Source organism: Phyllopteryx taeniolatus, chromosome 3 (assembly GCF_024500385.1).
Source record: "Phyllopteryx taeniolatus isolate TA_2022b chromosome 3, UOR_Ptae_1.2, whole genome shotgun sequence".
Classification (NCBI taxonomy): Eukaryota; Metazoa; Chordata; class Actinopteri; order Syngnathiformes; family Syngnathidae; genus Phyllopteryx; species Phyllopteryx taeniolatus.
This window is the reverse complement of record NC_084504.1, coordinates 31,046,434-31,067,070: the sequence shown is the minus strand read 5'-3', so window position 1 is coordinate 31,067,070 and position 20,637 is coordinate 31,046,434. Positions and strand designations below refer to the sequence as shown.

Sequence of the window (20,637 nt, the reverse complement as noted above, 5' to 3'; positions counted from 1 at the left end):
TGAGTAATTTGCCAACCCAGACAGACTTCCAAAACGATTCTTCCATCATTTATTTAAGAAAGAAATAATGCATAGAATTTCAACATCTCAAAAATAAAAGTGCATTTAACCCAAGGGATACAGTATATATGATGGTACTGTAAAAAAAAAAAAAAAAAAAAAAAAACATACATCCAATGTTGTAATTCACCATAGGTTCATAACAATTAGCTGTAACACAATCAAATTCCATAGGCTTTTGATTAAGGCATTTTTTAAAAATTGAGTACTGACAACCTGCTTTCTACAAAGTTTTGAACATGGAGCACTGGTGAATTCCCCTGAGTATCTCCTGTCTGGCATGCTAGAAGAAATTGATTTTTCAGGTTATCTTAATTCTTAATACTTGAAAAGAAAGGCAAATGGGAGTTTTGTAGTTTTCAAACTATCCAGTGCAGTAGCAATAAACACAATTCTATTTTTTTTTTTAAAATGTTGTCAGTAAATGTTTTCAAACAAGGGTAATGACCATACCGGCTATAAGTTGGCAGTGATGTTTTCCCACACATTTGGATCGGTTTGGTGACGAATGGGGCTCGAGCTTGAGCTACACGGCCTCTGATCGTGCGCTGTTTAAGGGTGTTGCGAGAATCTTCAAACACACTGTTTGCCTCTTTTCACAGAGATCCTCCAAGTTAGCAGCAGCAGTCGTAACCGAGGATCAGGAAAATGCCCCATTACTGAAGGGTATTATGCACAGCCCTGACGAAGTGACATCATCACTACCTTATTTTCTTGGCATTCCAGTAATTGTAAAAATTGCTCTGTAAATTGGACAGACGTTAACTTCGATTTAAAAACACAAATAAAAAAACAGGACGACAACAACAGTAAGTCAAAGAAAGAAATCCTCCACCCGTTTGCTCCACAAGATTGGCAACTTGTGACAGAGGCAAGGCATAGCATAAAAGTAGCAGACTTAAAATTTTAAGTAATTTCTTCAAGGACATTAAACAATCATCTGCAAACCAAGTGCTTCACAAAGTCTCCCCTTAAATAATAATATATATATTTTTAAAGCTTATAGAACAGATACCTTTTCAAGAAAATAAGGCAAAAGTCACATGACTGTCTTTGAAAAAGAGTATGTTGAAAAATGCCTTTCGCCCCTTTCAGACCAGATACTGCCTATGCTTTCACAGATACGATTTAAAAGAAGTGTTGAAAAATATTTGCCCACCTCAGAAAACCATGCTTCTCTTCTCCTTGCTTGACATCACAGAACTTTCGACAAATGCCCAGATTGAACTGTATGTTTGTAGGCTGTCATACGGCCTTCCATCGACAAGCAACCAGCCAACAGACAACTCAACTTTAAACATCAGTGATCAGACTGGAACTATTGCTTTCATTTATCCAAAAATAAATCACCTGTTGTGACTATATTTCTCTTCAGAGGTACACTATAAAACTTCATTAAAATGAAACTTGATCCAGGGGGGGTTATCTGTTTGCAACACAACAGATTATTATGATATTTTTTTTGTCCTGGAGAGGTTGGAAGCAGCATCCGACTTTGACATCACAAAATATTTGCGCCACCCTACGTACAGAATTACCAGCCTTTCAGCCTGAGCTGCTGTTGGTGGTCCAGTCTCATTGGTAAGGATTGAGCAGGGCATTAACTAACAGATTATAATTTGCAGGAGTAAAGTACGGCTTTCTTTGGCATGATTCATTTTCCCCAACCTCAATACCTGCCACGTGTGTGCATAGAGTGTCCAAAGGCAACCATGTTGTTGACAATTTTCATTCTTCAAACAGAATTGCATCTGCACTACTGCTCACCATTTTACAAACTATAGCCATTATATATACACACACTATTTAAATGTATGTGAATGATGCTGCAGATGAAAATGTATTTATTAGCTATACTGAAAGTAATTAACATCAGATGTGTGTATTTAGAAAATATAACCAGTTTATGTCAAACGGAACTAACCAGGTAAATTAAGTGATTCAGAAGACCGCTGTGTGGTAGAAGTCATTTTCAAGTGCAACTTGACATCCTTACTGCTAAGAAAATCAGTGTAAACGACAGGGAATTTTAGGATAAACATTTCAGATGGTACATATTGTTATCTCGCAGAAAGGATTTGTGGCAGTAATGTTTGTAGAACACCTTTCAAGAATTAACCTTAACAGGAGTAATCCTAGTCTGGCCCTTTAACAAAATAAACAAACGAGAAGGAGTGCTGAGTGACTTGGGCAAGTTGACAAATATGTGGAGGCAAATACGGAGTGTCAACCACGTGTATCAGCAATGTTTCATGTCAGTGCAAATGAGTCTACAATTAGACTTTTTCCTGCTAAAACTAACAAAATGTTGTAGCAACAAAGAATGCATTAACAATCAGCAATGGCACTAATGTACAAATGATTTTTGTTTTTGTTTTAACACATCTTCCCTTTGGTCTGGGATGTAGTGGGGTTGGAACCAGTAGCTGGATGAACAAGTGCTTCTATTGGAGGGAAAGAGAGCCCCTGAATCCCAAACTCTTTACAGTAATTAGCTCAACAAAGCCTGGATGTTCATTTTGTATTACACATGAAAAATGGGCTTGTGATGATCAGTCATACCCAAGGTCTGAGCCAGATTTGAGCATTTAGACAGATGTTGCGTCTGTAATGGAGCTCATCAAATGCTAGTTTAGTTTGTCCTGGAATATATACAGGTTATTGGTGGTGGCCACAGCAATAATGTTGTCCATGGGATGCCAGGCAGTGTGGAGGATCTTCTTGTTAAAGTCCAAACTGTCTACACTGATCTCATACTTTTTGCGCTTCCCACCCGAGCTTACTTTGCGGGGTTTGAGGACAGACTGCGGTTTGCTGTGCTCCCTTGACGCCTCCAGGGTCACATTCTTCCTGTAGCCTCGGTCAAACATCCTGAAGAAGTTATTGTAGGAACCCGTCATGACCACGCTGCAGACACGGCAGAAAGTGATAAAGACACAGATTTGGGTAAGCCGGACAGTAAACAAAATTAACAAACAAACACTATAGTAAATGTTAAGGAAGAAGCGAATGCTTCCGGTCTTGCCACTTTTAACAGAACCGCAAACAGCCTTGTGAGTAGCTTCATTGGTATTAAATTAAAAACCGCCGAACAAAGAAGCCAGAATGCAAAACAACAGAGAGAATGTACGTCCTCACCTGTCGTTCCCATTCCAACAGCACTCAAATTTGTCAAAGATGCAATCGTTCTCATAGAGTGAACACAACTTGCTCCTGATATATTCATGCACCTGATGGAGGACAACGATTTTGAAGACCTACAAAATGACCAAGGTACGCGTTTAAATCATTTATCTTAGCTAGAGTAACACACCTGATAAATCTCCACTGGGCGAGTCTCCATATGGAGGTCCCAGATTTTGATGGACAGGTAGTCACGGGTCATCATGTAACGTCCACTGTGGCTGAACTTCACATCAGAGATGGATGACGTTATTTCTGAGAAGAACGAACGATTGTTTGGATCCTCTGGCTCTTCAAACACTGTAAAAACAAAACAAAAAACAATGTACTTTAACTCATTACCACATACATTTATCCTTGTCATGTAACGCAAAAGATTGACAACTTATTTTTAGACTATAGACTACATATTTTAACACTTTAAAAATGGAATTCATATTTTCCAGGTTATGTGTGGTTTGATTCACTTTAGGGGTGCCACCGCTCTCCAGCAATGATGACTTCTGCTTACATTTGGCATGGTTGTCACACAGTGCTGACGCCCTCATGTCGCACAAGCGGATGGCTCCTTTACTGCTACTGTACACAAACGTATTGCATTGGTTAGGATGAAACTCTGATGCTGTGATCACCTCAGTCAACTCCTCCATGTTAGCTGGCTTAATGTCAACAATATCTGAGTAGGGAAAGTTCAGGTCCAACAGCAAGAGGAGACTTCACAACTTTAAATTAAACCGGGACAATCGCTGTGCATTTGCCCTACAATCACAAAAATGTTCATAGTTTATAAACATGTTTTTAAAATTACATTATTGATTTGACTGAGTTGCTGGTTAGCACATCTGTCTCACAGTTCTGAGGACCCACGTTCAATTCCGGCCACGCCTGTGTGGAGTTTGCATGTTCTCGCCGTGCCTGCCTGGGTTTTCTCCGGGTACTCCGGTTTGCCTTTAATTTTAATTGTGACAAGAAGGATGTGGCAGTACGTCTTTCCACTCAGAGACTTAACTCAATGGGCAGACATTAACATAGTTCGACAGCATTTTTCCCCTTTGCAGTCTCTGAAACGACGGCCTACTCCCACAGTGGAAAGTCATGTGATCAATTATCGGCCTGGAAAAGATAAGCAGTTTCCGCCACTGATGATGTTTGCGAGGAGCTTCATGTAAAAGGATACTAAAGCTGCGATCGGTGATCTCCAAGTGCCACAGGTTGATGCGGAGATCATCCGAGGACAGGTAGGTTTCACAATCGCTGTTGACCGAGATGGAATTGATGTGGTAGGTGTGAGCGTTGGCAAACACTCGCCGGGGGCTGGCCTCCACCATCAGGTCCATGGGCCTGAATATTGGGACCTGGGGAATAATGTTAGTGAGTCTTTTTTCAATAGTAGATGATAACATGTTTCATCGGGATGTCATGCAAAAAAATAAAAAATATAAAATACCCACCCGTAGTGTTGTAACTGTATTTGGATCTCTATATCGACCATCATCTTCTTTTAAATTGTAACCTTCTGGTCGCTTGTCTCGCTCGCTTATTTTCCACAGCTTTATGGTTTTATCTATGAGAGGAAAGGGAAACAAGCAAAAACAACAGATTACTCAAAATCAACAACTATTATAAATCTGTGGTTGCTCACTACATCATGTGGTTGCATAGACAGAAAAAAACTTTAATATTGTCCTAAAAACTCTTAAAATTCATTGATGTTGCGAGGCAGGGTCACTTATCGATATGCCTTACTTGAGATGTTTCGAAAGTGCACGTCAAAGCTAGTCAACTACAACAGTCAGAGCCAGCAAATATGATAATACACTCTCCAGTATATAGCGAACCCCCAAAATTGCACTTTTGCAGCTGAATTTTCCTGCTGGCTAGTATTATCCGCAAAGTAATTTTTTATTTTATTAGGTTTTTCAAAGAAATTTTAAACTTCTCTACAGTAAACCGGAAATGCTTACCTTTGCGTACGCGCCAAACAAAACAAAAGCGGAAAATGCTTGCCTCGCTCTGTGCGCGTCCTTACAGACACTTTTCAGACACTTCCATCTACGGAGGCAGTTACTTAGTCTATTCCAGGGGTTGGCAACTCTTTCATCCTTCTGCTGTGGCTCCCTGTGACTTTGGAAAATAAATGAGTATTTTATGAAAATTAATTGTATTTTCGTTTGTTGGTTTTGAAATATAATTCTAAATTTGAAGATTATGGTAAACGAGTAACATTCAAATAAAACGTTTTTAACATTTCTATCGCCCAAAATATGCGTCACATCCACCGATGTGCGACACTCGAATATCTTGTATACCTGGCATACCTCATGTGTAGCAGCCCAGATTAATCCAGCACACCACCATCGTGATTTATTCAGCTTTTTGACCCTTGCATGGAAGGTAAATGATGGATAAATCCAAGAAAAGAAAAAATTCTGAAGATAACAGAACATTTAATGCTACGTGGGCAGATTCTTTTGCTTTCACCACTGATGAACAGTTGACCGTACACTCCAGTACACAGAAGCTGACGGCACATTTTGGTTTGCATTGTTGGTTCAGTGCCGGTGTATAATCTTTGGATGAGTTTGGATTTTTGTCTCCTAAATACGAGGAGGACAGTTGATTGCACAATCCAGTACTACACGCAATAAAATGATCAAACACGGATGCAGATGGCATCTGCAGCGTTGCATTTTTCGTTTAGTGCGGGTTGGGTAAATTTGGATTTTTATTTCTTAAACACGGGGACTCAAATAGACAATGAGTATTTTATTTGAAATTAAGCATCAACCAAGTGTAAAATGCTTTTTGTTACATGCAGAACTAAAATTCTGTGTTCTCTGCAGCAGTTCGTTGATTTCATAAATGCAACAGTTTTTTTGTACATAGCATACAGGTTATATATATATATATATATATAGCACATCTGCCTGACAGTTCTGAGGACCGGGGTTCAAATGCTGGCCCTGCCTGTGTGGAGTTTGCATGTTCTCCCTGTGTCTGGGCGTTTCTGCCATCTAGTAAACTAAGACGCTCAATCACGTGCCGTGTTACGTCAAACACGCCTAGGTACTGGTATAAGTCTATACTAGATTTTACACCGATTTCATTGGCCTGATCGGTATCGGCCGATAATTAGCATTTTATGCTGATTGGCTTTAATATCATAATTCACCGATCCGATCAATGCTCCGCAAAAGACATTTACTCCGCGTCGCCACCGTGCACAGTATATTTAAATCAAAAAGCTAGTTTATTATTAGCCTTGTCGCGTATCTTTTGACGTAGTACTGTAAATATATGGCGGCCAATAAAGTTATTAAAAAAATAAAAAAAACATGTCGGCGGTGTGGGACAGACAACACGTAATGCCCGGATGAGACTACAAGACAAATTTGCTCTTTCACGATTGCACTGTCAGACTACTGCAATAAAATCTTGTATTCCGATACCACCGCATCCCTTTTTTTTTACAATCATTGGGCTTTATCTTGTCAACTCAAATGCCATGCGATACACTCGTTACCGTGGCGACGACAAGAGTGGATCGTGCCGACTGTATTATAAAGACAAAATCTAGTGTGCGTAAACATGCCGCCGTTCTGTCAAACCATGCGCTAAAGTTTTGGTGTGGGTGAAGTAATTTAATTACAGTAAGTTAGCACCCATTATTTCAGTCATGTTGTAATGTTCGTTTGACCTGACTGATTAGAATACACGATCTGACAAGAGCACTGATTTCCAACCTAGATGGAACCAAGGAACATATTTTACAATTGAAAAATCTCACGGCACACCGACAAACAAAAATGTCACAAAAAGTGGATACATTAATTACTGCATGTCCTTCTTGCCATCTAATAGAAGACCATTCATTTGTTCTGTCTGTCACTATGCCTCACTGGTATAAATAAATGAACAAAGATACCTTATTTATTGTAACTATAATTGTTTGATCAAGTAAGTACACAAGTATACACAGTAAATGAACAGGTCATTTAAATAGACACATTGCTCCATCTTGTGATCGTTTTTTTTTTTTTAAACTCGCTGATCGGCCCCAAAAATCCTGATCGCGTCAAGCCTATTCTATACAGTGTAATATTGCTAAGCAGTAGGTATTAGCAGGGAAGTATGTTCCGTTGATTTTCACCAGCTTGAGGCTGACTAATTTTGGTATTTGTACACCCATGTACAATGCACACCCTCAATTTTTAATTAAAAAAATTGCACAGTAAAAAATGCACAATAAACAAGAAATCACAATATTCGGCTGACGTTACAGTCTTTGACCACCTTAACTAAAAATGTATTTGTTTCCTAAAAGTTTTATTTCTCCTTGTATGTACATGTATTTTGAATCTAATATTAATCTATATATGAATCTATTTTTTTTTTAAATCTAAAACATGTTGAGAAGTTGTACTATTTGGCCAAAGTTCTGGAAAACAAGTTGTCAAAAATAGCATTACAGCAACAGAGCATTATCTCTGCAACAGACAAGTCAACTTGCCATTTGTGGACAAAAGGAAATGAGCGGCATTCTTCAGGGGCAACCATCGAATTTTGTTGATCTTCTCCTCGATCTCAAGGCTCTTCAGGTAGTCAAACTCAGGTTCATGGCTCTGAAAAGTGCTGTAAACGTTGTATTCGCCACGGCACAGAGGGTGATTCTTGCTCTAAAACAACGAGAGAGCAAAGATCACATCGGGTACGACAATGTGAGACTTCAAATAATCTGGGACGTCTACATAAAAGGTACCTCTGGCTCCTGTTGAAATATGACGACACGACCTCCTTTGTCTCCCGTGGCAAGCAGCTCTCCACAGTGGTTGAACTCAACAGTAGATATGATGTCAGCTGTCAACACAGTAGTGTTGTTAGAATTTTCATTTCAATATTCCTTTAACATTGGATCTCTGTCCAAGGTAACTTGTAACCACAGTGTTAAGGAACATTAGGTTCGATAGTTTTTGTCACCAATGAGCTGCTAGAATAATGCCAATCAGAGTTGGAAAAAAAAACAAAGACAACGACACAAACCTATTCACAGAGTACACCACACGAATCTGGTGCTGAGGTGCAGTAACATTAGGCAGAGCTCGGGAAACTCACAGTTGGCACCTAGAACCGCAGTTACATCTAATCATACAATACAGTACAACAATCAATTCATGTTTACTGCCTGGCACTATTGTGAACACGATTCTTAACACGGACAAAGAGTGGAGACCACACAATGTGCCTGATACAGCCCTTCCCCATACAAGCTCATACAAACACAAAGGACGATTAATTAATGTAAAACAAATGTTTTAATGGTGCAGTTGATTTCCACATTAATCAAGATGTCTTACTCAAAAGTTATTTTGAATCTGTCCATGTAGCTTGGGCCGAGTCAATAAACCTTAATGGTACAAAGGTACCGGGTAACAGGATTATCACAGACTTAGTAACGTGAAAGTGTTTGTTGAAACTACTGACCATTTCAAAGAGTTAGCGTAAAGCATGTTTGCGGTTCACTATTCGCCTATTCGCTTTTCTTTCTCTGGAACGTGTGTCCACCTCTTCACTAAAAAATTCAGTTCACTCACTCACCACTCCCCATGTAGAGTTGCACTATATAGTGAGCTCACAACACAAACACACACTCCCTCCATTGGGAGGCATCGACTACCCCCATTCTTCTTCTCTGAAGACAATGCATTATGGTATAGCACGGCTCGGCGAGTGACCATCGGTTGGTCAGTACTTTTTGTTATGCTTTCTGGGGAAAGTATTTGGGCACCACTACAAAATGGCGTAACCACTATATAGTGCACTATATAGCGCTTAGTGGGTGATTTCGGACATAGCCAAGCGCTGTGTGTCGGGAGGAGCGAAGTTTAGCCTGGGTTGCTAGTGCAAGTTATGGAGAATCATTGCTGCATGTGCACTTGCTGTGCATTTTCTTTTTAATCAAGTCATCTGCAAGCTATTTATTTTTTAATTGAAATGTTGCAAGATTGGTTTGAAATGATATTAAAGTGTTTTGGGATCATAGTTTTTGGTATATTTATGGTCCTTTAAACTATTAATATAGGCAAATATAAAACATTTTAGGGAGGGCATCAATTACATTCATTTTGTTCCCCTCGATTCTCAGCAGGGCTCATTCCTTATTCTACTGTATTCCATTTCATTGAAAACTGAATTTTGAATATCTACACAAGGATGACATTTTAAGTGTCATCACGTCTTTTTACACAGAAAGCAGACAAACAAACAGTGAAAGCGCAGCGCCAACAATACATGAGAGATTGAATGCAAGTTGAACTGAGGACAAGATGCAGCTCTTTCCTCTTTTTCTCAATAATTCACACAGCTGGAGTCGTCTATTATGGGAACAAAACGGCAGACGAGGTCTGACAGTCCCAAAGTCACAAGAGATGGCGCTGGGAGTCAACAGCTGTCAGGCAGCTCACACACATTTAACAGCACGATGGCGTCCGTTAGATTGTAGCAGAAGTATTTTTAGCAGGAGATTTGACAGTTCAAAACCGTAATAATTGCTTTAGGTATGCATTACAACTAGGTGAAACTTCTCAAGCTGAGTTTACTGTAAACAATGTAGATTTACATTTCAACGACTCTTGACAATAAAAAAAAATAATACAAAAGCAACCGGTTATACATTATAATAATTAGTGTTGTTCTTTGTACAGTACATATTGGTTATCAGTGTTTTTAATCACATTGTATTTGTGTATTTCAGCTTTTGAGGGAATAGGTTCTGTTAAATAAACCCCTAAAAAATGGTCACTCCTCAAGAAAAGGCCCAATGTGTATCGTGGTTTATTGAACTAAGTACGGGACATCAGCGACCTCAAGCAAAACATCACTGATGTCGTTGCCACCATTGATGAGGTCATGCTACAGTAAACATGGCAAGAAATCAAGTACCGGCACATGTCGTGTCTTTGTCAGCTTCGGCCAACTAACGTTGCCCATACGTATAGTAACATACTGTTATTTTATTTATTATGTAATGTCCATATTACACATCTCACATTCAAGCATGACTGTAGAATATGGGATGTACTATATTAAGAGAACATTTATATTTGTATTCATCTTAATGTCTTTAATAATTTACCTAGTATGCATATCAATAGATATTTTAAGCAGATTGCTTGTGTAATATAATTCATCAATGTAGTATACACCACAGTCAAATTAATAATATACTTCCCACTTTGCACTATTGTACAAATATTATTGTATAAATATAATATTATTATTATTGTAGCATAATTAGACTATTTATTATTTACTACATACCAACATGCAACATCTTAATCTTGGGTTTTCTTCTTTAGGTTCAACTTAAGTTTCTTTTCGTCCTTCAACACTGCTCTGTTTTTAAGTTGTATATATTTTTAATACGCGTGTACAGTAAGTAGTAAAGTAAGTGATTTCTAGTTTGAACAGGTCTGGAGGTAATCAGGCTTGGGTGTGATGAGTGAAAATTCACCAAAAATCGTGATTAGCCACAATGATTTCATGATTTAACATGTGTGGATTTTTACTTTTTCCACACATGGCCAGGTAACTTTGAATAGTTTTTTCCTTAATAAATGAAATCACCAATTAAAAACAGCATTTTAATTTCACTTGGGTCATGTTTGTCTGATATTTACATTTGTTTTATGATCTTAGACAAAGTGAGGAAACTAGGCAAAAATGTAAGAACTTGAACCGCACTCTATCGATGTACTAAATGAGGAAAAATTAATGCAATATGTGCTCCTCATTTTGTAATAATTTCCAGAGATTCGCTATTCACTCGTCAGCATAGGCAATACAGAAAATGGATGAATGGATTTGCCTGTGTAATAAACTAGTTAAATTGTAAAGAGACCTTATTGACATGTCAGGTGAAACCTGAAGTTGCACAGCATGACCGCCACCAAAACGGACTAGTATACGTTTGTTCGATTCAGCATCTAGTTGCACGCACCAAGTGTCAATGAAAAGAAAAATTAGAGAAAGCCATTTGAGCATTTCTTCAATATCCTCAATGTCCAGCGTAAGAGTCATGTACTAGTACACTCTTAGTTCTTGCGAGTAAGACAATTCAGCACACAAGTGAAACAACTAGGGTAGAACTGTGTCTTACTAGCAATATTGTTTTTCTACTACTGCTGCAAACCCTATGCCTTACTAGTAAACTCCTGTGCTGTGCATAGTAACACTGCTAGGCCCAGCTAGTAGGTAAGTGTCATGCATTCTCTACACTCCAGGACTTTACTTGTAACACTAAAATGTCTAGTACTGTAGTAGTTTTTTTTTTTTTTTTTTTTTTTTTAACCTCACGAGTCACGTGTAGTTGTCTTACTAGTTTGCAAAAGTTGCCCTATTAGTGTCCAGAAATGTCAAGTGTAATGGAAAAACATCACAAGTAAGACAGTCTACAAGTGCACTGAATTGTCTTACTAGTGAAGACAAAGACCGTACTAATATATGGACCTCAGGCTGGATATTGCAGGGATCTATAGAAATCCGTTCGAGCATTTATAGGACAACTACATGTTATGAGTGAGGCTAAAACTGTGCACTAGTTAACTACTGCGTGCTACTAGTGAAATAAAACTTGACATTCAGATGTTAAGTACTGCACAGTTTAGCCTCAATAACTAACATGTAGCTGTCCATTTAGTGTGCAGTAGTATGAAGGCTATCGAACATATGCTCAAAACGGCTTGTAGCAAGTGTCCCAACGAGCACAAACTCAGCTGGACTTACCTTCGGCGACGTCGTCATCTATCGCTCCTTTGACTTGGGAAAAGCACCATTGCACCTGGTCGCTCTCATCACCGACCCCTGCAGGAGGCAAAAGCCCAGTTTGAAGAGCTCGTTGAGAGAAGCAAGAGAGGACCGCTCACTGCACTAGCATGTGGCTAGCACAATAGCTAACCCCTGCTTGCTTAACACCTTCAGACTAGGTTGAGTTGCCTTTTATTCGCGACTCACTAAGCACTGACCGCAGCCTGGCTGTGTCTTTCAAGTTTTACCTTCCATGGTGAGCCACCCGGGGGGAGGGGGGGGAGGGTCTCAGGCCCTGAACTGAGCACTGCTGCTGGCTGCTTCTGGAGATGTGGAGGAATGAAGTTGACAGTGCTGCTGCCAATCTTTTTTTTTTATTTTTTATTTTTAAGAGAAGCATACACGCCCTTGGCAAAACTGTTTTCAAAGGTAATCTTTTCTAATAACAAATGTTAACAGCGTATTCCTCGAGACAAGTGTTGAGACTTTGCACTCTACTTTAAGAATTCCCTCGTCCCTGCCTCTCCCCACATTACACTTTCAAAATGGCGCAACGCGGGTGGCGTTGGCAAACATTGTACGAGTCACACCGGGAGAGCGGCGAGGGCGAGCCAAGATATTCATCTTTAACGCAGTCCTAAATGTTTGTCTCTGATTCTTAATACACCACAAGAATATGTGGCCGTTTGAATCATACTATGATTTTGTTTTAATGAAATGATGATTTTGCTTCGGAAACAACCGGAAACGCCTAAACCCCGCCCGTGTGGACTGGTATCGCGAATAAATCAAATGCAACAACGCACATAGTTTTTGTCAACAAAAAATGAGTTTTACATTGAGTTTTTAAAGTGGCACTAAGCAGGCGTTGTAAATTCAGTGTTGTAAATTCAACACACCACAGAGAAAAGTCATGTTAACAGCCTACTGAATTTGAATGTATAAAAAAAAAATCATTAAGTGTATCAAATCAGGTTTCAAAACTTTAATTATAAGGGGCACCTCTCAGCTCGCATATGCTGTGGGCGTGTCGAATGGCTACACCAAAAGGAATCAAACATACTGAGTGGGTGATGGTTTATACGATGTAAAATCACGTTAGGAGGCTCAACTTCAAAATCGAATGGTTATTGTGGACTATCATCATAAAAATAAGCACACAAGTCAATTTACCCTCGTTGTTGGTGACATAATGTCTGACGACAGTGGGATGGTCGTAGGAAGCCCAGGTAGTTACAGTCGGCACTGCCCCATTCACTGGTATCAAGTTCCCCACGAAACCGTGTTGTCTCTGGTGAAAGTTTATAAAACGAACTATCGTAAAATGCGCACTTAGAGTCTATTGGTGGTGTTGATGTTCAGCTCGCCATCCGCACGTCTTTCAAAAGTCAATCCATCACTTTCTTATTTCCTCATTTTTTGGGAGCTCAAAAAAATGTCACCGAGCTGTTCTGTAAATTGAGGCATCCAGCGAAGACGCATTTTCGGGGTGTCGCCATCGCTAGCTTGCTAACTGCACGCTGGAGTGGTAAATGAGCCTTGTTGTGGGAGCTAAGCACAGCTAACTCACAACTGAGCAGCATAGCCAAACGAGAGGACGTCACTTTGTACTTATATAGTGGTGGGACAATCTCAACAAGCGGCACGGTAGCCGACTGGTTAGAGCGTCAGCCTCACAGTTCTGAGGACCCGGGTTCAATCCCCGGCCTGTGTGGAGTTTGCATGTTCTCCCCGTGCCTGCGTGGGTTTTCTCCGGGCACTCCGGTTTCCTCCCACATCCAAAAAACATGCATTAATTGGAGACTCTAAATTGCCCGTAGGCATGACTGTGAGTGCGAATGGTTGTTTGTTCCTATGTGCCCTGCGATTGGCTGGCAACCAGTTCAGGGTGTACCCCGCCTCCTGCCCGATGACAGCTGGGATAGGCTCCAGCACGCCCGCGACCCTAGTGAGGAGAAGCGGCTCAGAAAATGGATGGATGGATGGATGGATGGACAATCTCAACAATTCAGCACTCTATTGTTTTGTCTTTGCATATGTTTTCAGCACTTCAAACATATTTAATGTGTTTAGAAACAAAACACGGATATCTGCTTTAATACATTGTAACTTACATTTTCATTCTAATCGAAATAAGATTCACATCATACAACACAACATAAATCAGTCTTCTAATATATAATTGCTTAGCCTGGTTAATGTCTTGAGAGGAGTACCCAAGCAATAAAAACAGCTGATAAATACAGTAAGAATACATACATATAAACAATTCTTTACATTTGTTTGTCCTGTATGGAGAAACTATATCTCAGCCACAACATGAATTGAAATGTCTATTTGATTACTTATATCAATCCCTAATAGTGTATCCCATATGCAATAGTGTTTTGGACTACAGACATCTCTTAAAACATAATTCACTGTGACCACTTTGAATTTATATATTATATAAGTTAAAGAATAGAGAATACACCAACACATTAGAAGCAAAGTTTGATGCAATTCAAATTGTTCAGTGCAATGTTGCTTTTTTTTTTTTTTTTTTTTTTACCTGCAACTTCATGTTTAAATAAGTGCATTCTTACAAAATGACTACACCATTGTGATAGCTTTAAGCAAGAAAGATCTTTTTCACTTAAAATGTTACTGTTGTATTTAAAAAAAAAATCCCAAATGAAATATTTTCAATGCGAATAAAGAGTTCCACATTCAAGTGCAGGTCGAATCTGTGTCTTTTTACTTCCCCACCATGTAGTAAGTGGTCCATCGGGCGAGAAGCAAGGCACCGAAAAGCACAGTGTAGCTGAAGAGGACAAATTTGAGGATTTCTCTGAATGTCCGCAAGAAGCGGAGTAACAAAGGCTCGGAATCCAGATGCACATGCTTTGTCTTGTGCGCGGGAGCCGCAGGAGTCAGGTGTCCCATGTTCCCACCTCGTCCCATTCTGCAAACACACGCTGATCACCTTTCAAAATCAGGAAGTCTAAAGTCACTAAATAATTTCTATGAATGTGCGCTATTGTAGGACACACACTCTTTTGTTGACAATTCTTAAATAATTAATCTGCAAATTGCACTAAAAGGTTTGAGCATTGATCTTTATTACACAAACAACATAACCACTTGAGTTAGTTTAGCGCTCAGAAATCTGTTCTCTTCAAATAGTCACACTTTAGAAAAAGGTCATAACTAAAAATATTCACAATAATATTTGTTAAATTAGCATTTTAAAAAAGGAACAGAGAAATGTGAAACAGTGGTGGAAGTTGCAGCAGAGTCTGTAGTATAAAAAAACAAAAATGCATGTTATTTGCTAAAATAAGATACCTTTAAAATGTACTGCTTATGCAGCAGCATAAAGTTATGTTATTCAAATTAAAGCGCCGCAAGCAGCCGTCATCACACATTGTGGGAAATAAAAGCTTGAAAACAAGTCATACCTCGATGCTGTTGCAGCAGGAGCGGCGCAGTTCACAGGGTTTGCTGGTGCACTTCGAGCCGTGAAGCTGACGGGTGCAACCTCGAGCCTTTCAACTCCCAGTCGAGGAGGAGCCGAAAACAACTGATCACAAGGATCTTTTCCCCCTGGGATTGATCCTAATGGTGGTGATGTCTCTTGTCCACCTGCTCCACAAACAGACACACCCTTGTATAATATCAAAGCCGTCAATCAAATCTCACACATAAGCCTAATTAGAAATAAGAAACATACCCGCGAAGACTACACAGAGTATGACCTGTCAGCAGGTAGCCCTGTTGAAACTGTAAAGACAAGTAGATGCTATTGACTAAAGACACAAGACCCTGCTGCTGCAGTTATTCCCTGCCGGAACATCGAGCAAATGGCCTCCTAATTGAATCAGTGTCCTGTGCTGTCAAATGATAGGATGCTGAGGCCTGAGCTCTCCAGACAGCACAGGCGCATTATCGGCTGATCGGGAGGCCTGTTACTGCGCTAATTGCTCCTTCCGAGGGCTGGACCAGTCCTGACAGCTATACTCGCCCTTCCTCATCAGAATCCTCTATTCAAAAAAAAATAAATAAATGCACTCACAATATTGTGTGACAGAGGGACCAGCTTAACTTCATGATTTAATGATTTATCTGTAAGGAAAACAGCATACACACAAAAGAGGAATGTTTCAACAATGATCATAATTAAATGGAAAAAAAACCACACACGACAAACACTTCATAAATACATTATGTACAGCATCTCCATAACAGAATTGCCTTTTCTAATGGTACACAGTAACAGTTGGATTAAGCCAGTTGTTTTCAATCCCCTCAGTACAAGCAAGGTACAGAAAAAGTGCTTCATCTGCTTCACTTAACACGGACATCAGTGAGACACCTGCAACATGCTGATATCGACATGAAAACTGGCCAGTCAAAGGGTGGTTTGATGTGTCCAGGTGCGCCACGGTCGACTCAGTGCATCTGAGCTTCGGGTCGGTCCATGAGGGATTTGATCCAAGATGCGCCGTTGACGAGTTTAGTTGTCGCTATAACATATTCCATCCCGCTGTCCTCCATTTGAGAAAGGAAACGGAGGGCGGCTATTTCGGCATATGTCACCCCGCCGAGGAAAAACACCAGCGTAGTCCTATTCTCCCCCTGCTGGCCTGCAAATTAGTGAAGAAGCCGTCATCTCACACATACAGTAAATTGTATGCACAACCGAATGTAGCCGTCTGTGAAAAGTTGGGCCATCAAATTTATCGATGCACATCTTTAGTATTCTACATTTAAAAAAAAAAAAGGTCCCTGCTAGAAAAAGAATTATTATTGAAAGCATCCATTTATTCATCAGCTTTCCTAAGACTCTTCTATTATCACCTTTGGAAATCTGTTGTTATAAAGGCAAGCAGAAACAAGCCACTAAATTTCATCTCACATTTCTAATTAACATTTTTCAAACAGTGTCTCATTCCCACCAGTGTTGACACCTCCAGCTGCCAACATGGCAGCACTGGTGGTGACTTGACAAATGCAGTACTGTTATCTCCCCTACGCTTGAATACATGTACACAAACAAAGACAAGTGCAAACTAACAGGGCTAGAGTAACAACGTCAGCCTAGTGCAATCCATCTACTCATTCAGCTTTTGCCCTCACATGAACAAAGCCCGACTCTTATCTATATCATGCAGGCAGGAGGCTGTTGGATAACCAGGTTTGTATTGGCCCTCACGTTTTTTGTGGAGTCCAGCAGGCAGCTGCTGGCGCTCCTCAAAGTGCGGACCTGGGAGCATCTTCAGCACCTCCTCGATGCTCCGCCAGCCTGGCCTGGACAACACCTGGGTGAGTCGGACGCTTAATGGGGCGTAGCCGCTGTACACGTATGAGATGTCATTGGGGTTCTGAGAGCAAGATGAAACCAAACCATCGAATACAGCCGTGTCCTCGTCACAGTTAAACGTTGGAGCATATAATCTCCATGCTGTTCATACCTGTTCATTTGCATCTTCCATCCACAGTTTAAGGGTTTTTCTAATGGTAGGGTAATTATTCCTCGAGCTCATCTGTGGCTTCAAAAGACCCCCTTTCTCTAGGTTATTCAGTGTGAGAATGTGCTCGTAGCCATAGGTCTTACAAAAGAATGAGAAACATTTTTAACAAATTAACAGATGTCACCAAAGAGATCATTCAAAAAGGAGTCATCTCATAACATTGACACACAATACATTTTCATTACACTTGTAACTTCTCCCTAATTCTTAATTCTCAACCTTACCGAGACATTTTGGACAATTGTACGATGGCGCAATTGTGTTGGAGCAACTCCATATTTCCATTTATTTTTACTTCCTCTAAGAGTAAGGGGTCAGGTGTCCCAAAGTGGTTGTCCAAAGAGTATACATTATCCGTGTAATCGCCAACAATTGGACATTTTTAATTCAATTCAATTTTTTACTCTACCTGGAGAATCTCTCGCTTGTAGTAGTCGAGGACCTTCTGTTTAAGGCCGTTGTTACAAACGGACTGCATGCACACGAGACGCACAATCTTGATGAGGGGATCTTTTTGGGCAATGCAATCTTCAATGTACGTGTTCACCTGGATTATAAAATAACGTTATGTGCAATACACCATTTCTCAAAGCTACACTAAAGATGCAAGGACAATAGTTGAAATAAAAGATACATTCAAAGACTAATTACCTTATCTGTGTCAACTCCAGTCATGAACTCCTGCTCCACTGTTAGGTTATCAAAGAAGGCCTCAGACGCTGAAATGGACACAACCCATTGAAACAAACTTTTGTTATGAATCGGATGTGTAAAACAAGATAAAGCAAATGATTGTTGACACACTTGTGATGTCCTTAATAAGTTCTGCTATGGATGTGTGGTTGGCCAAGGAGCTCCGTGCTGCCTGCATGTGAGGCAACTGAGACACAAACTGCTTAATTTCCCCCACTGTTTTGGCATTGTGGCGTTCCTGTAAAATAAGACAACAAACATGACATATCTATAGTTTATCTACCATATTCATCTGGGAAGAAAGCACTGCGGATATTGTTCAACTTTCTGTTGAAAATAGTACTTCAGCTTATCTCTTGACCATTGCCATCAACTCCCGACCCATATGGATTTTTCCTCAAGACCTTTGTGACACCATGTCAGATTACAGATCACATCAATAATTCAATCAAGGTGTCAGAAAGGGATGGCTACATAGAGTCCAAGTAGATTTTGTAACTACAGCACACGCCTTTGCATATATCAGAGCGGATAAACATGCCAGGGGTTATTTAAAGCTGAAGCAGGACCAACCTCAAAGGCAGCAGAAATAATTTTGGCCTTTTTACTCAGTGCTGCTCCAACAGCATTGAAGTTTTTGTCACGGATTTCGGCATAAAGTTCCTCTGCTGAGTTGAGTTGCAACTTCTTGGGCTCTGTGGGAAAATCTTTACTCGCTTCGCCTTGTTTTTTCTGGGCAAACTTCTCGGGTGGCAACTTGACATAACCTGCAAAAGAAATTGAAATAAAACTTGGCCACTTAACAAAGGAGGCTGAAATATTGAATTAATATATTACAAATGTCACCCTAACCATTATTGATTCCGTAGATCTCATCAATGAGGCCTTCATATGTGAGCTGCGTGGCCAGAGGGGTTAGCAGGTCTACATTCCGGTCCAAGAGGAGCAGTGTGTCAAACACGGGCAGGATCTGATTCTGAACACCTGCAAACTCCCTCTTCATCCTCAGCATCATGTTAGCAACATGCTAACAGCAACCAGGAAAAAGAAAGACAACAAATCGCAGTGAACACGCAATCAGATGCTTTGCTATTGAATCATTTCTGCTTTCAAGCTACCCACCCGCGCACACTCTCCTTTGCCATAAATCTGTGGAATAGTGCCATACAGCGCCTGGAGAGTCATAAGGCCCTTGGCTGTGTGGTAAAGGCTCGTTTGGTCATTTTCCAAGTAGCACTCCTGTAAGAGGATGCACAATATATTAATATCACGCTCAGGACCAAAACATGACAACTGTTGAATGTGAATTCCTTTCTAACAATTGTCTGCCAATTGATAACGCGATCATTGCAACGGACACTGCTATCGGAAGGTAATGCAACTAATTGCAATTAACTTGACCACCGGACTTTGTTCAATCCAACTTGTCCAAAGACTGAACACACCCTGAAGGCACTTTCATATTCCATGGACAGCAGGTCACCGTCATAGGGAATCAGGTCCAGGATATACTCGTCAATGTTGATGAAGGAGCCCAGCACACCCTGCTCCTTGAGCCGTTGTTCACACAACATGCTCCGCCGGGGTACAAACAGGATGTGGAAGTCACGTGTGGAATGCAGCTTTTCTTCACTGACAACACAAAATACAGTAAGAAGCATGCATGGTGAATAAGATGTATGAGGGTGACATTTAAGGACTTAAAATTCTGAACTGCCTTTAAAGTAGCAAATGAAATATTTGTTTTTCGCATACCTTTTGAAAGCGAGACACACAAAACCTACCTGAATACATTCTCAGCAATGATATCCATAAGCTCTAGTCTGGGGCGGACAAAGAAGATAACGTTTTTGACATCGGCAGAGGGGAGCCGACCACTTTTGAGGGTGAACATCTTTTCCACTTCATGTTCCTGAACCAAAGAACATGTATTTGTGATAAAACCACATGAGGTAAGTCTATGTGATCACATTTGGGCTCACAGCAAGTCACGATGTTGTGAAATTAATACCACTCTGACACTGTCAATCAAAAGTCAGCATTATTGTTGCTGAGGCAGAAAGGGCAGATTTTCAATTCCAACTCTGGTAGAATTCACAAAAAAGTTACCTTTAGAAGAGAGTATTGTGCTATTAATCCAAACGGTCCAGTTAGATATTCATCCCAAACTATGGCCTGGAGAGCAAAAGCACAAACACAAACACATCAGTAACTAGACCTGAAATAGGGGTACTTAGTTACATCATTTTTTTTAACTATTATTTGAACTGCTAAAGCCCCTTTAGCAGGCTATGTTGACAGCTCAGCTGCATAACGCAATGCCAGCGACTGATTCCGTTCCTCTGTAACGTGACACAGGAACATTGTTCTTGCCTACATGTTCAAT

General features: G+C 40.2%; 2 protein-coding genes across 3 annotated transcripts in view; both read right to left on the bottom strand.

The window, feature by feature from the left end:
- Window positions 1-35: 35 nt before the first annotated feature.
- Window positions 36-13,439, bottom strand: ppp2r2aa (protein phosphatase 2, regulatory subunit B, alpha a). The gene is made up of 10 exons (XM_061768574.1): window positions 12,294-13,439; window positions 12,025-12,102; window positions 8,003-8,100; window positions 7,754-7,919; window positions 4,695-4,807; window positions 4,421-4,598; window positions 3,755-3,919; window positions 3,374-3,543; window positions 3,199-3,290; window positions 36-2,967 (listed from the first exon to the last, which is right to left on the bottom strand). The coding sequence occupies exons 1-10, from the start codon at window positions 12,298-12,300 to the stop codon at window positions 2,688-2,690; spliced, it is 1,347 nt and encodes a 448-aa protein (XP_061624558.1). The 5' UTR covers window positions 12,301-13,439; the 3' UTR covers window positions 36-2,687.
- Window positions 13,440-16,119: 2,680 nt separating this feature from the next.
- Window positions 16,120-20,637, bottom strand: part of vps33a (VPS33A core subunit of CORVET and HOPS complexes) — a 4,834-nt gene continuing 316 nt past the window's right edge. The window contains exons 2-13 of one of the 2 annotated variants that reach the window (XM_061768571.1): window positions 20,361-20,426; window positions 20,036-20,163; window positions 19,697-19,883; window positions 19,374-19,490; window positions 19,104-19,278; window positions 18,825-19,018; window positions 18,363-18,489; window positions 18,210-18,277; window positions 17,968-18,105; window positions 17,499-17,636; window positions 17,240-17,408; window positions 16,120-16,670 (exon numbers count right to left, since the gene is read on the bottom strand). In XM_061768571.1, the coding sequence (XP_061624555.1) occupies window positions 16,477-16,670; window positions 17,240-17,408; window positions 17,499-17,636; window positions 17,968-18,105; window positions 18,210-18,277; window positions 18,363-18,489; window positions 18,825-19,018; window positions 19,104-19,278; window positions 19,374-19,490; window positions 19,697-19,883; window positions 20,036-20,163; window positions 20,361-20,426 (1,701 nt within the window). In that variant the 3' untranslated portion in view covers window positions 16,120-16,476. The remainder of the gene's footprint in view (window positions 16,671-17,239; window positions 17,409-17,498; window positions 17,637-17,967; window positions 18,106-18,209; window positions 18,278-18,362; window positions 18,490-18,824; window positions 19,019-19,103; window positions 19,279-19,373; window positions 19,491-19,696; window positions 19,884-20,035; window positions 20,164-20,360; window positions 20,427-20,637) is intronic. The other variant, XM_061768573.1, reaches the window with a different exon arrangement.